Source organism: Copadichromis virginalis, linkage group LG14, assembly GCF_057382275.1.
Source record: "Copadichromis virginalis isolate Kocher_CV1m ecotype Utaka linkage group LG14, C_Virginalis_male_GT1.1, whole genome shotgun sequence".
NCBI lineage: Eukaryota > Metazoa > Chordata > Actinopteri > Cichliformes > Cichlidae > Copadichromis > Copadichromis virginalis.
In genome coordinates this window covers 31,905,015-31,919,683 of record NC_140631.1, presented here as the reverse complement: position 1 = coordinate 31,919,683, position 14,669 = coordinate 31,905,015, and the positions used below count along the sequence as shown (strand labels likewise).

Below are 14,669 nucleotides of genomic sequence, written 5' to 3'. Positions count from 1 at the left end.
CTCTGTACCTGTGTAAAATCTAAATGGGTACTGTCTCTTAAAACCAAAACTGTGGAACAGCTTACCACTCTTTCTTCACACGCTTGAATCTGTGGCATTCTTTAGAAAGCTTTAAACTTCTCAGACAGAGATTTGGTTGTTTTTCTGTTGTGTGCATTTTGCTCTTCTTTTTGTTTGTTTTTCTCCTGTTAACTCTGTAAGCACTTTGTGACTCCTTTTCTTAGAAAGCGCTATATAAATCAATTTTACTTACTAATCTGCATCTGGATTAGTTTGTGATATTTTCTCGTAAACATCAAGGTGATGTCTGATTTCACTTCGATAGGTATTTCTGATGACACAAGATGTCTCACAGCGCTGAAATATCGTTCCAAAAATTCCTTGATCTATTGTGACTAACTGTTAGTTCCACTTCAAGCAGGTAGTCACTTCTAAGTGTGGGCCAAGACTCACCTCTGATAAAGATTTTAATGCATATTTATATATATATCCATATAAACAAACCAAAATAATCACAGAAAACAGTTTCAAGTACAAGCACCTCAAAATGCTCATTTCCACTGCTGCTTTTTTAAATATGCATGTATTTTTTATATTTACATTCACATTAAATTTGACTCACAGTGACATTTTCTTGTATTGTGGCTTTTATTCCAATAGAGAACATTTAAAAAGACAGACTTTCAAAAAATGAAACATTAACCTCCTCTACCCTCCTCTTTACGCTGTCATTAATATGTAGTTTAATACTATAAACACACCGAGTTATTTCACCTTTTCTGGGGACATGGCTCAGCTGCCTTTGTTGTCCTGTGTGATGATGTAATGGTGATGTAATCCAGTGGCAATACAGCAGGTGAAAACCGATCCAGATGTGAAGCTGTGCGCTTTATTGACCCCGTGAACGAAATGACATCCGGATGTTTATTTTTTTTAATGAGTATAACAGCAGACGTCAGGGGTTATTTTTAATGAAGCATTTATATGAAACATTTAAGCTTGAAACGAAATAATACCAGACTGGTGTGCTGCTCCATCGCCAGGGGGCGCCTCTCCCCTCTGACTGTGCTGTAGGTGTCTGAGTTGGATTCAGTTTTTCTTTATTTAATTTACATCTTTACTGCGAAACCTCTCTCACGTGTGACTTCACCAGCTGGCACTATGTATGTTTAGTTTTTTATTTATTTATTTAATTATTTATTTATTATCACTCTCCGACACTTTATGTGGACCCCTGATGGCGTCTAAGCTGATAAATAAACATTGATAATTATCAAATGTGAAATGAAAGAACGATGAGAGCCCACTGTAGCCGGACAAAGGCTCGATTAAAGCCTCATAAAGAGGGGATCACAGAGATAAAATGGTGTGAACAGAGCGTTTCAGCTCCTTGACTCCTCCTGCCTGGAGGAGGAGGAGGAGGAGGCGGGACTCGGTGCACCTAAACAGACGGAGGGCTCTTGCTTTGCTCTCAGTGTGTCAATTCTGCATCACCAGAGGAGTCATCCGCACAGCTGTAGCAGCTCTGCCGGCCAACATAAACACTGCGGAGGGAGAACCGTTTCTCCAGCCTGTCTCGGACCGTCCAGCCTTTGTTGCCGTCAGACAGCTGAGCACTGCGGGAGGACGAATTTGCAGAGCCCGATCCGTCGGCGGCGGAAGGGACGTGATATGAACCCCTCATCGGCTTCACGGCAGCGCAGCTAGACAGCCCCGTTTGCGGGGGGATCGAGAGGACATTTGTACCTTTAACCTGCAGCCGAAGGCCCGACAAAAGCGACAGAACCTGCAGCCATGCCCGGGTTTGATTACAAGTTCCTGGAGAAGCCAAAGAGACGCTTCCAGTGTCCGCTCTGCAGCAAAGCGATGCGGGAGCCCGTCCAAGTGTCCACCTGTGGACACCGCTTCTGTGACACCTGCCTGCAAGAATTTCTGAGGTATGCTGTGTGTTTGTGTGCACAGGGATCCACCTCTTTGCAGGCGACACCGGAAATTACTGGCGTAGTTTCGGTCGAGCAGCAGTAAATAAAAGCAAAGGTGTGCCCTGCTCACCTTTCTTCCGTCTTGCCTGGGTCTGCATTAATGTTGGTCTATTGTGTAGCTGCTGCCCAGAGCAATAACACAATATGAGGCCTGGTAAACAATGCCTGGCTTTAACCCTCCTTCTCTTGATGTCAGGTGTGTTTTTTCTCTCTCTGCATGTGCAGCTTTAGCCTGGAATAATATTTCATCATTGTTAATTATCGCTTAGACTCATAAATGTGCAGATTTTTTTTTCTCCGAGTGTAATCTTTATGTTAAAGTTTGGGGGTTTCCCCCCCTTTTACATTAATTTTTCATGCTGTGGTGATTGTGGCCTGCAGAGGGCCCCTGCCTCCCCATCCTGTCTGTGTTTCTGGGCTGGGGTGGATGAGTCTGCGTGGGTTGTGTATGTGTGTTTTTTGAGTATGTTCCGGAGTCCAGGATTAGACAGTGGTTCATTGGTCGGGGGCATCTGGGGGCCACTGAGGGACCTTTTGCTCAGAGGTCAGCAGGATGGCAGACCTCCTCACCTTTTAATCTGTTCAACACTGGACTCAGTGTTAAGATCCCTACAAACAGAGTCTTTGTTTTGTTCCTTTCAAAGATGGCCCTGTTGCTAATTATCCCACTACACCTACAGGACTCTCAAGCAATACACAGAATCCCCCAACAGCTTACCTGCAGATCACACACACCTGCATCAGGAGCTTCTTCTCCAGCCTGATTGGCTGCAGTGTCACCATGTAAAGTAGTAGATGAGTTCAGATTGTCGACTTCTGATTTGTGTTTATGTGATGTTTAGTTGCATTAAAATGTGTGCAGAAAAGCACTATTGGCCCTAAAAGCCACATCACAAAGATTTAAAACAGGAAACAAACAGTTAACAAATTTAGTTAATACTTAATTATTTTTTTTATAAACTGAAAAAATTATTTTAAAGGTTAAAATTAACCTTGAAATATTTTGGTGCACTGATAAGTAAAATTTGTAGTTGATGATGATGATAGGGAAAAATCTAATTTTTGACCAAAATATCTGTTTTTAAATGGTTTAAAATTTCCTGCTTTTCTTTGTGTTATCTCATTTTACCTTAACTCGATTTGTGTTGTTTCCCTGTTGGTTGTGGACTATGAGACACTGAGAACTTTTTGTTTGTTTGCTTTTTTGAACAGAGAGTAGCCGATTAAATAAAAGATCTGATCTGTGTATTACAGTTGCGTTGCCCTCCACACTAGAAGGTCTAAAGACTTGATTGTGGGAGTTGTCATTCATAAGTTTGGCTTTTATTTCCCTTTTTTTTTTTTTTTTTTTTTTTTTTTAAAATCTGTACAGTGCGGTCTAAATGTGACTCACACTGTTTTGGAAAAGCTGTCTGATTACCACATTGTTCTTTTCTTTTTTTGAGCAAAAGTGCCGTCAGAACTTGATTCCTCCTCAATTTGAGAATTTGCTGGCGTAATAGATTCAAGTGAATGAAATGGGACTGAAGAACATTTGTAGTGTTTTGTGCTAAATATTTGAATTATTGGAAATATGATCATTAGTTGTTTCATGTGTAGGCTGAAAACTAAATTCACACATCAGATTTGAATAAAAGTAGATCTGGTCTCTTTGTTCAGACTATTCTATTGTTTTTATGTTATGGAGTCTGGATGGGATATGGGTGACAGCTGCTGTGATGTTTCAAATCTGAGCTGCAGTGATTAAATGGAAAGATAAATCGAGAAAGACAAAACACAAAGTTGCTTTTGTTTGAGACCCTAAAGACGACTGTCTCCAGTGTCTGATGCTTTGCTATAGTTAAACGTCACATTATAATTGTTCAAATGTAGTTTTATGAGTCATAAAAATGCTGCGGTTTCTTGGTTTGTCATTTTTCCTGTCAAGCTGATCTGCAGTTTAACATCAGTTATAAAATCAGCTATTTAGCTGAGACCAGTCTTCGGTTTTACTTGATGAAACACGAAGACACCCCGAGGGAAACTGGGATAACTTCTCTGTAAGTTCCAGTTGCTTTCAGGAAAGACTGATGTCTTATTTGGTGATCATTCAGTCAGGCTTCCTGTGTCAGAACACAGTGACAGCACAGAGGTGGATTGACGCTATGAATATATTAGCTAGTTTGTCGTGAGCTGCTGGTTTGCAGTGTTTTGAGTCATCGGGAAGCCTCCTCTGGATTACTAAACAGCAGCAGATTGCATCTGGTTGAAAAGCAGAAAGAGTGCTGAACAAAGGGAGCGCGGGAGGAACAGTGTTGCTGCTGATCAATGAGTTTGTCCCGACGCTTTGTCTGCCTCATCCCGTCCGCCTCCATGTTCGTCCTCCAGTTTACGCTCTTTTTTTTTTTTCTTTAACTCCCACAGACTGACTGAATTTAACTAAAGTTTCTCAACTTGTTAAAGTTTTAAATTGAGTAACATTGTGCCCCTGCGTGGTAGAGATGTCACATAATATGATTCCTCCCTGTACAGTTTACATGACCTACATCAAGTGAGCCTTACTGGAAGTGCATCTCCTCTTTAACAACACATCCTGAGTAAAGGAGCTAAAATGTGGGTGGTCGTTTTATCAATATTTACTAATGTTCACAGGTCATCTGTTGGCCATTGATCTGTTTATCATTCAATACTTAAAAGTATTTACACCTCTGATCAGTAAACTTAGGTGTTAGACTTTTTTAGCACCCATTGTATACAAGGTTAAAACTCTATTTCCAACTTATTAACAAATATGATCTTACACCAGATAATTAAATCTCTTTATTAATGGCCTAAAAACTGCAGAATAATGTATATAAACTTCTCCTGATGTCTCCAAATTTGTTACGAGCCACTTAAAACAGCTATTTTCTGAGCTTTTCATGAAGAGAGATGTGTGATAGTGGCACTAAGATGTCTAAATAAACTGTTTCCACATTCAGATTTATAATAATAGAATCACAATGACGTACAAGGTCACACTGTTTCACAGTGGGAACTCTGATCGTGCTTCAAAGGAGATTTCCTGCTCCACTTCCCAGGTAGATTAAAGCGTAAATAAACATCTACGTGAACAGCAAATAGTGTTTTAGCAGCTCTTCCGCCGTCATGAAACAGCCGACAGGCTTCGTTCTCACCTCTTTAATTAACGAAGTGTGCCAGTCGAGGCCGTCGAGCGTGTGCGCCTTTTGTGAGCACGGTTCAAGTTTATTGAGGCTGACAGTCAGTAGTTAGCTAATGCATTGCCCATTGTGCAACTCAGCTGATCCTGTCTCTGAAGTTATTGAGGGCTATGTCACATCCAGTCCAGGCTTGCTTGGCCAGTATGCCCGCTTTCACATGGACGGCTCTGTCATCATCTCCGGAGACCCACTGCTCTGTCACAATAGGCCACAAGTAAGCAAATGCATGGCATTGCTGGAGCGTTAATCATCCTTTCTCACGAAATAATCCCTCAGATTTATTTAGAAATTTATATGGCGCAATATAACTGGGTTATAACACGCTATGTGGTGAGTGATACGTGCTTAATAACCAAATTCCTCATGAGAAGAACGGAGATGATCACAAATGACAGTAATGGCATGAGGACATGCAGAGAGCAACAACTACCAGGGTTAGTGCACCATCTTTGTAATTTTAAGGAAATTGATCCCGATCTGCACCACGATGCGATGCCTTCTTCTGTTAGTCATGCTCCATGTCTCCTCCGAGTTCTGGTTTCACTTTTAGTCCTAATGTGACAGTACTTGTCAGGTGCAAGCTGTAATAAGCGCCGATGTGAGGACATCCTAGGCTGGAGCCTATCCCAGCTGTCACAGGGTGAGATGTGGAGTACACCCTGCGCAGGTCCGTTCATGCTCACATTCACGCCTAGAGCTAATTGAGCATCAGCAATTAGCCTGTCTTTGGAGTGTGGGAGCAAACCGGAATACCTGGAGAGAGCCAACGCAGGCACAGGGAGACTCCTTCACTCGGGGCAGGATTTGTACCTAGGACATTCTTATTATGAGGCAACAGTGCTAATATGTTATATAAATATTTTGTATTATACCTCCAGGCAGACATAAGCCATGTGTGTTCAGATAGAGTTTTCTATCACCTTTTAAACCATTTATTTTGTTCATAGAACCACGAGGAGGCTAATCCTGTATTTCCACTTCAAAGAATGTCACAGTGGAGTGAAACGTCCCTGAGAGGCACTCAAGGAAACACATGAAGCGTTGTGGCTCTACTGTGTCTGAGCAGCCTCTGTTAGCATGTGATGCTAATGGCCTGTGTTTCCGCTTTGGGAGGAATGTGCAGCAGCAGCAGTCTTGGAGGTTCGCCCCCCCCAACACACACTCTTCTAAAGGGAGAGTCATGGGGTAAAAGCAGCCCTGCCCTGCAGCTTTAACACACTCTGCAATCAAATAGAAGTCACATGCCTCAGTTGCTTGGTGTCTACTGACCAGGGCAGACTTTGTTTTAGCCACACTGAGGCTCTAATAAAGGACAATAAACACTTAATAGTTGGGCTTATGATCGAGCCACACATGCCAGGCCTCACGGCTCGGCAGTGCCGGGACTCCTGAGCCAGAGTAAAGCCTCACAGTGTAACTGTGGGGCCTCTGTGGGGATGATGCAGTGCAGCGCCACGGCCTTGACAGGGGTGTAATTGGTTTGTTCAGCTCGGGAGCATCTCTTCCTACAGGCCCTCCGCGCATTCGTACAGCACAACTGCTGACTTACCCGGAGTCACGATTGGCTCCAAAGTGGGCTAATGTGAGAATTTTTCACGGCTCGATTATTCACTGTCCGAAAGCCAGGCCAGTGTTTTTCGCAGCAGACCTTGATTCGTTTTAACTTTGACATGTCCTCTGTGTGTAGCACAGCATTTTTCCCCACTCCTCACTGATGTAGGTGATACTCGCTTTTTCAGCTGTGCTCTCCCACGTTTTTTACACTGTGGATGTCCTGATGCACAGCCACAGAACACCTTGTACCTCACTCTCCTTCCTCTAGCATCTGTCTAATCTAATATGTGAGCAGTGTGGTAGTAAAAAACTGATAAGTTACCCGATTGGAAGTGTTTCCAAGAAGCCAAGTGGACTTATTAAAAGCTTAGCGTGAGCATTTTTGCTTAATAAACTATTTAAATTATTAATGAAACGGCTAAATTGTTGCTATAATGATTGTCTGATTGGCTACTTTTTCAATAAATTAATGAACTGCTCTAACACTACAGTCAACAACTCTTTTATTACTTTGTTAAAAAGCCAAACCCTTTATTTTCAAAACATAAATCTATAATAAAATTACTTTCCTTTGTCTTTATGTGAAAAAAGTAGGCCAAGCCTTCTATATGGAAGTGAGTTATTTGCCAGATGACTTCTTTGTCGGGTGTGGTGAATTCTTTAAGTCGTGGGCGGCACTGTGGTACAGTGGTTGCCTCACTGTCACTTCATAGCTGAGAGGTTCTGAGTTCCTGGGATCTTTCTGTGTGGAGCTTGTCCAGAATACGTTTCCTGAAGGTGCTCCGGTTTCCTGCCACAGCCCAAAGACATGCTCGTTAGCTTAATGGGCCATAGGTGTGGATGTGAGTCTCGGATATTCTCATTCGGTTTTCAGTGTGAAAGCTAATTTCCCAAAAAGTAAACAATTTCTGTGCTGATGAAATTTCCTCATTCAAAGCTGTTTAATCAGTGGTTTATAAAGTTTCTATAAAGACTGTATTTGCTCTTTTACTGAAGCTGGTTTGTTAGGATGTGATTCTAAGACTAGGGATTGATATTGATTAAAATACACCTCACAGGTCTGATTCTTTATCGAGTCCCTCGTTGGTTTTGCATCCACATTCTGAGTGTAACACACGCAGGTTTTATCATCAGAGACTGAACAGACTGTAGGAACAGAGCAGAAAAACAAAGTTTGCATGTGACTCAGGTGTGTAAAAGCTCCACTTGTTTGAGTTTGACGTCTGTCTTTGTAATGCACAGCTGTCAGAATCACAATGCCAGCATTATTAAGCTTGGAGGCACCATTCAGATGGATTGTGCAATTTTAAACTAGTTCGGATTTAACCAAAACACTAAACAGGTGTGATCTGAGCTCAGAGCGTTTGGCCTGTTTGGCACATGATGATCTAAATGTGTCCCCCTTTTAACTTTGTGATGAATTCCCTTCTGTCCAAAGGGATGTATAGAGGGGCACTCTGGCTGCAGTGACAGGACGTTTCTTAAAGGGCTTAATGGAGCTGTGTTGTATTAGTGCTCAATGTTGTGTGTAAGTCTGCCACTTGAGGCAGCTGGGTCTTTGTGCCTCAGTGGGTGTCTGTGTCTGAATGGGAGCAGAGCCATGGATGACTGGTGAATGACTGCGTGTTCGCTGCCATTTCCATCCTGCGGTCCTGTCACAGAGACATTCACAGTCCCCCCGCAGGTGTCCCAACACTGCACAGACTTCCTGGGTCCAGATCCGGAGACTCAACAGTGATCAGCAAGCAGCGTACAGAGAGATGCTGTGTTCAGGCGAGGCCTCCGCTCTACACTTTGGGGTCTGTGAAGGCCTATCAGAGCTGTGCAATCAAGCCGCTGTCAGCTGTTGCACTCGGGGTGATGGAGCTGGAAAGGGTCCCATAAACTTTAACACATCAATGCATAGAAGGAGTCGGAGGATAAAGAGGCGTGCAGAGATAAAACATGGTGCGGGACACTGCAGCTTTTGTCTGGGAAAAGAGCAGTTGGTGCTCTGAATGCCACCTAAATGTACCTGCAGAGTCGAGCAGCAGTCACCAGCTGCTGTGAAGGTGTGACACCCACACCTTTCTAATTCTAGCAGCAATTACTGACAAGGAAGTTAGTCACTGAAAGTCCCTGAGCTCACCACACGGCTGGACTTTGAAATTAATGATTGCATGGAAAGTCACTGATGTTTAAAGTTTAACGTGAACCAAGTTTACAGCCCGAGCAATCGAGTTCAGCTGCAGCGCAACATGAAAGTGGAGATCCTCAACCAGTGTAGTTTGGTTCATTTTGTGCTTTTTGAACTACAGGTGCAGCCACCCGGTGGCTTCACGCATGTTCTTGATTCATAATTGCGTCTGTACGAACCAAGCACCCATTTCTGTTGCAACCAGTGTTATTTCAGTTTAGCTGCACATAAGCTGAAGATCTAAGTCTGAGAATATAATCCCGAAAAATAAAAGAAAACAACCTCAAATTGCCATGTCTCATGGGTGTAAGGAAATGGATGTTGACATCTAATAGCCCATAATTATCCATGTTTAGACAGGAGAGGATGAAATGATCTGCAGCCAACTTTAATGTTGCTTGTTATAAACAGCAAACAGACAGAATTATTACACAGTCAGATTAAATTTGTTGTTTTTGGGCTGCGACCACAACGGCTTCACGTGACTTTGCTTACATACCATGCAAACCCACTTCTTCCCCCCCCCCCACGAAAAGTAGAATGGAAATAAAAAAGTGCAGCAGGGAGAACAAAAATACGTTTATAGAAGTCGTTCACTCCTGAGACTGACGGATAGATGTGAGCCGAGGCTGTTTCAGGATAAGACGCTTGTCTCCTGGGAGGAAGCGGAGAGAGGCTTTAGAGATGCAGCTGTGATGATGACATTGCTGAGAGAAAGCGCCCCGGCCAGTTCACACAGCTGCAGAGGCCCTCCAGTAGAGAAAAGATGTCATTATGAGATTCATATTTTGACGGATGTAAAGAAACGAGAGCGTGCGCTCGAGTTCGGATGAAACTCGGAGCCACTTTGGGCTCTTGGGTGGATTTTCTGATGGAGATGTTTCGCATTCAGGTTGTCATCTGGATGTGTTTTTTATTTGTTTTTTTAATAATAATAATTCTTCTCTTCTGAAAGGCCCCTGGAACCGATTATGCGAGCTCAGACAGGAACACATCCTGAATGACTTCGGAGGCTTTCACAGACTTCTCCATAAAGCCAGACTACCTGACCCCACACACTGTGTTTCCACTGCTGTTTGTGGTTTGTGTCAGAATGTTTAGATGAAGGTTAATTTGTGGTTTAGGGAAAGTAAGTCAACTTCCATCCACTTGAATGACTTCAAATCATGGATTCATGTTACCCGATGAAGTGCCGGTATAACAGCCTAAAAATGAAATACAGGTTTGTTGAGATAAAAGCAAATTGCGGCTTATTACAAGTGCAGATTTGGTTCATAGTACTTACAATGAAGAGGTAGTTGGTTACAATATAGGTTTTGTTGCGCAGTTGTGGTTGTTTTTTATCGGCTGTCATGAGACTGTAATCACTGACTGTGTAAGTATTGTTAAAAACAGGTAAGGTGGGCGAACAGGACGATTATTTGTAGGTAAAATTAGGGCTAAAGGTGATAATTAACGGATTAGTTGCTCTTTAGAAAACATTTTTTACATTGTGGCTGTAACTGACAGTTATGTGGCGGTAGTTTAAAGTAATTTAACAGGCTTAGGGAGATACTAATTCAACTAAATGACTTATTAATAACAATACTAGGTTGGTGTGAAGCTTAGTGAAAATTAGCAACTGTAAGTTAACGGTCACAGCAGGTCAAACGAGGCCGTCTCAACAAAACTGCAAAGAACTGAAGAAATGTTTCGGAAGATAACAAAGAAATTTGTTCAATTCCCATATAATTGACTGATTTTCCGAAGACGACATTCGACGACGTTCCCTGTACCCTTAGTGATGAGTTTTGAAACCTCGGTATATGTCGATAAAGATTTATTAACAATAGTTTTTCAGGGTTATCCAAGCAGAGACCACCCTCACTAACTTGTGACGCACACAGAGTCATCTGGTCTATATGTAGGCCTGAAATATGACAGAAACTGTTCAGCTCAGAAGAGAGCTTCAAGGGTTAGTCCTAGCTGGCTTTTAAAGGGTAAAGAGTTGAGTTATTTATTTATTCACCCAAAACATGATAAACAAGGCAAACAAACAGGAAAAACCACTGGCTTGCTTTTACCTTAACCCACAGAGGCGGCAGCCTGTGTAAATGGGATGTAATGTTTCCCAGTAGACGCCTGGTTTGCATGTAACCATGCGAATATGCCTGTGAATATATTCCTGAGTGTTCGTGAGGCCCAATAAGAGGCCGTTATAGACATGCCTCGACTTGCCCTTGCCTATAAGAGCTCCTTTAAAATGAATCCCGCAGCCCTTTGCGCCCGAACAAAGGCTGAAAACATTCCTGCTATGCATTGAAGCACCTTGCTCCTCGCACAGCGAGCATGCTGGGACCGAGCTGCTCAGCCCAGCCCTGATGCTGGACCACAGCCAACTGGCCCAGATCTGAAAAGCGTGACTAGTGCTTACATGTGCCCGAGTATGTATACTATGTGAAGCGGCTCAGATAATAATATGTGTATATGAAACCACATACATGCTCTCTGCCTGTTCCCGCTGCTGATTTTAGGGTTCAGCGGCAGATACTTTAAGGTTTGAGTGTTCAGCCCGGCTCCATCTGCTCCCCTCTCGCACTAATCGACTCGCCGCTCATTCAGCGTGTTTGTCTTGTGCACAGGTCACCGAGCTGACGGACCCAGCGCACCGACACACGTGTTTCGACTCTCACACAGATTATTCCAGCAGGGCGCTTTCTCATTTGAAGCTGTAAGGCTGAAATCGCATCTGGAGAGTGCAAACAGACGCCATCAAACCTCAAATTAGGGCTGATTAACGAGTCATTTTCAGGCAAAAATACTGAACATTTTTCTAGTTTCAGCAGCTGAACTGTGAGGTTTTCTGGCTCTGGTATTTAGTTTTTTATATTTAACAGTCAGCAGTGGGCTGTTTGGACTGTTCTCACCAAAATTTCATCAAATAATCGGTGAAGTAATCTGCCAGCAGATAGAATTCGAACTGGTTAGAGTGATGAAGACGTCACCTTGGACTAATACTGAGGAGATATGACTGTGGAAAGATTTCTGAGAAGTAATTTTGATGATGCAGCAGCTTTGTGAGTTTATTTTACTTGAATCTTCGTCAGACTTCTTTATATTGAAGGTGATGTCTCGTTATTCATGAAGGAAGTGAAACTTGCACATACTTTTAGACAAAACATCTGTAATCTAATCCCTAATTTCCTTCGGGATTAATAAAGTTTTCTGATTCTGATCTGTCCCGGAGTGAGAAATGTGCACTAATGCAGCTTTTTGCGTGCAGCTTATGCGCCTTAAACCACATGCTCTTGTTTTGTCGACTCAATGCCTCTTGTTTGCATCAGGGAGTAGTCTTTAGGCTTTCGGGGCTGACAGGAAGGCATGTGAGGAATCTCTGTTCGAGGTCTGAAAGCAGAGCAGCTGGGATCGGGAAGTTGGCGGCTCGCTGCCGAGGCACCTGTCCTCAGTGAAAGGCTCCTCTGTCGAGCCGAACAGGTGTCTGCAGAGCAGTTAAGCCCCTCGCTTGAAGTGAACACACTCTGAATTATAGTCATTTATTCACAGGGCCTTCCGTCAATGTTAAGGTCACTGTCCATTGGCCCTGAGCCTTTCCGCCTGCCCTCTTTTTTTCAGTGATGAGGGCTTCCTTCCTGCCAAGGCTCTACATCTTCCTCTCATCTATTTTTCTGCGGTGGCCCTTTAACCGAACAGCTCAATGACTCCCTTGTGTTTTTGCCTCAGGATCTTTCTCACAACTCATTTACTGATGCGTCAACGCAGCGTTATTGTGCCTGGCCTCCTCCTTCCTCCTTCTGAACGGGCCAACTTTGAACCCCCGATGGGGTGGCGCAGGAAGCGATCAGGTGCACCTCCAGATGGGTCAGTCACCCTGTTCAGAATGAAAGAGCGTTTGTTTACTTCACCTCCTCAGCTCAGAGACTATAGAAAGAAGACCAGATCAGCTGATTGTGGGTTTAGAATATTATTAGTTATTAGTTTCCAACAAGCAGCAGACAAACAAATGATACTAATTTCACTGTTGACAATCGAGAAGCCCTGGAGTAACAAGGCTACTTATTTAATGTCTTGCTTCAGAAAGTGCCATACAGACGCCCCAATTAATACTGCAGCTCAAGCAGTGCAGCTTATATTCCAGCTGAAAAAACAAGATTTTATTATGAGTAATGGATGACATCTGTATTTGTTGCTAATTCCTCTATTTTTCCTCCCCCTCTTCTTTTATGCGCTGATTGAAAAATCTTGTCATTTATCTCATTGTTGCTCCCAGCAACAGGGGCAGGTTGAAGAATCGGTGCTCGAGGAACAATTCAAACTGAGGCGTTTTTGAAACAAAGGAGGCGATTTGACGTCAGCGCCTCGCCTCGCCGAACAAAGAGACCGCGTCCACAGAGCAGGCAGAGAAGTGGACAACTGCAGGAGGCCCAGCTTTGAGGTGCCTCACAGATCAGGCACGTGGGAGGGGGTGTGGGGAGGGGGCTCTCTGTGTTGGTTGGTAGGGACTGAGCCTGATAAGGAGAAGCCAGAGCCACAGCCCGTCTGAGGTGTGATTCCAGTAGCTGATAATAAGGGCAGCGAGAAGGGATTGTGTGTGTTTTTTGTGAATTAGTGCACGTGTGTGTGTGTGTGTGTGTGTGTGTGTGTGTGTGTGTGTGTGCTCACTGTCAACCATACACGCACACACACCTACTTCCAGTTACCATGGACACAAAAGCACAGGACCTAAAATTGTCACTGCCTGCCGGTGATGTGCACACCTCTCAGGCCCGAATCAGCTTACTGACACATCAGGAAAAAGGAGCTTTTCCGCTCGCTGTTCAGTGGAAATTCAAACGAGCCGGAAGCAGACGTTCGCGTTACGTAACGCTGATTTCTTCGATATCTGACAGTACAGCGAGGCATTAAGGTGAGCAGGATTGAGGAGGAGAGTTAAGACGGCGCTGAGAGGCAAAAGTTTTCAGTTTTTCTGCCTGAGAGGAACACAAGTGACTCATGACACATCAGACTCGCGGCTGTGCCTCCCGCGCTCTGCTGCTGCGATAACAGTGAATCACAACGACGCAGATCGCAGACTCTGACAAGAGGAAATCCAAGTCGTTATCCTCGCTCCAGTCTTCAGTTCACTGTGACCTCAGACACACTGTGGCAAAGTTGCAGTCTAAAAACTAAATTCTGTGGAAATTCATTGGGTCCAGACATAAAAACCTCTTTATCTCGGATTAGACTCGTCCACCTCAGGCCAATTCACATTTCTTCCTCTGTGTTGTTCCTGTGGGGTCGGACCAAAATAACTTCTTCACACAGCAAAGCTGATAATGGTTTACCCACACCTGCTATCTCTTCCTATCTCTCTCACACATAGCAGACCAGCTGTGAGGGAGTGTGTGTGGAGTACTTATCTTTGAAGGCCTGGGAAGAGCAGACAGCTGTTTATTGAAGGCAGGGCTTCTTTTTCTGGTGTATCTAGTTTGATTAATGGAAGTTGCTGCTCATTATACTGACCCGATGAGAGGAAACAACAGTACTTATTTATTCTCTGTGCACAAGTCAGACTCTTTTTTTTTTTTTTTTTTTTTCCTAAAATGCTAACTAATGCTATCCAGGATCAGCAGCTGGGGGTGCTTTTCTACCAGAAAATATGTCAAATATGGCATTTATGATTCGTACCTATTTTTTGTACCTGTGACATTTAGATGCCTCGTATAGTTCAGGCCTCCGAGCCACTATCTCAGCAGACTAACCAATCTCAGTACTAACTCA

The 14,669-nt window shown here is 43.5% G+C and overlaps 1 protein-coding gene across 1 annotated transcript in view; it reads left to right on the top strand.

The window, feature by feature from the left end:
- Positions 1-1,358: 1,358 nt before the first annotated feature.
- The window catches only part of traf4a (tnf receptor-associated factor 4a), a 35,841-nt gene continuing 22,530 nt past the window's right edge, over positions 1,359-14,669 (top strand). The window contains exon 1 of the mRNA XM_085430478.1: positions 1,359-1,937. Within this exon, the coding sequence (XP_085286604.1) occupies positions 1,795-1,937 (143 nt within the window). The 5' untranslated portion in view covers positions 1,359-1,794. The remainder of the gene's footprint in view (positions 1,938-14,669) is intronic.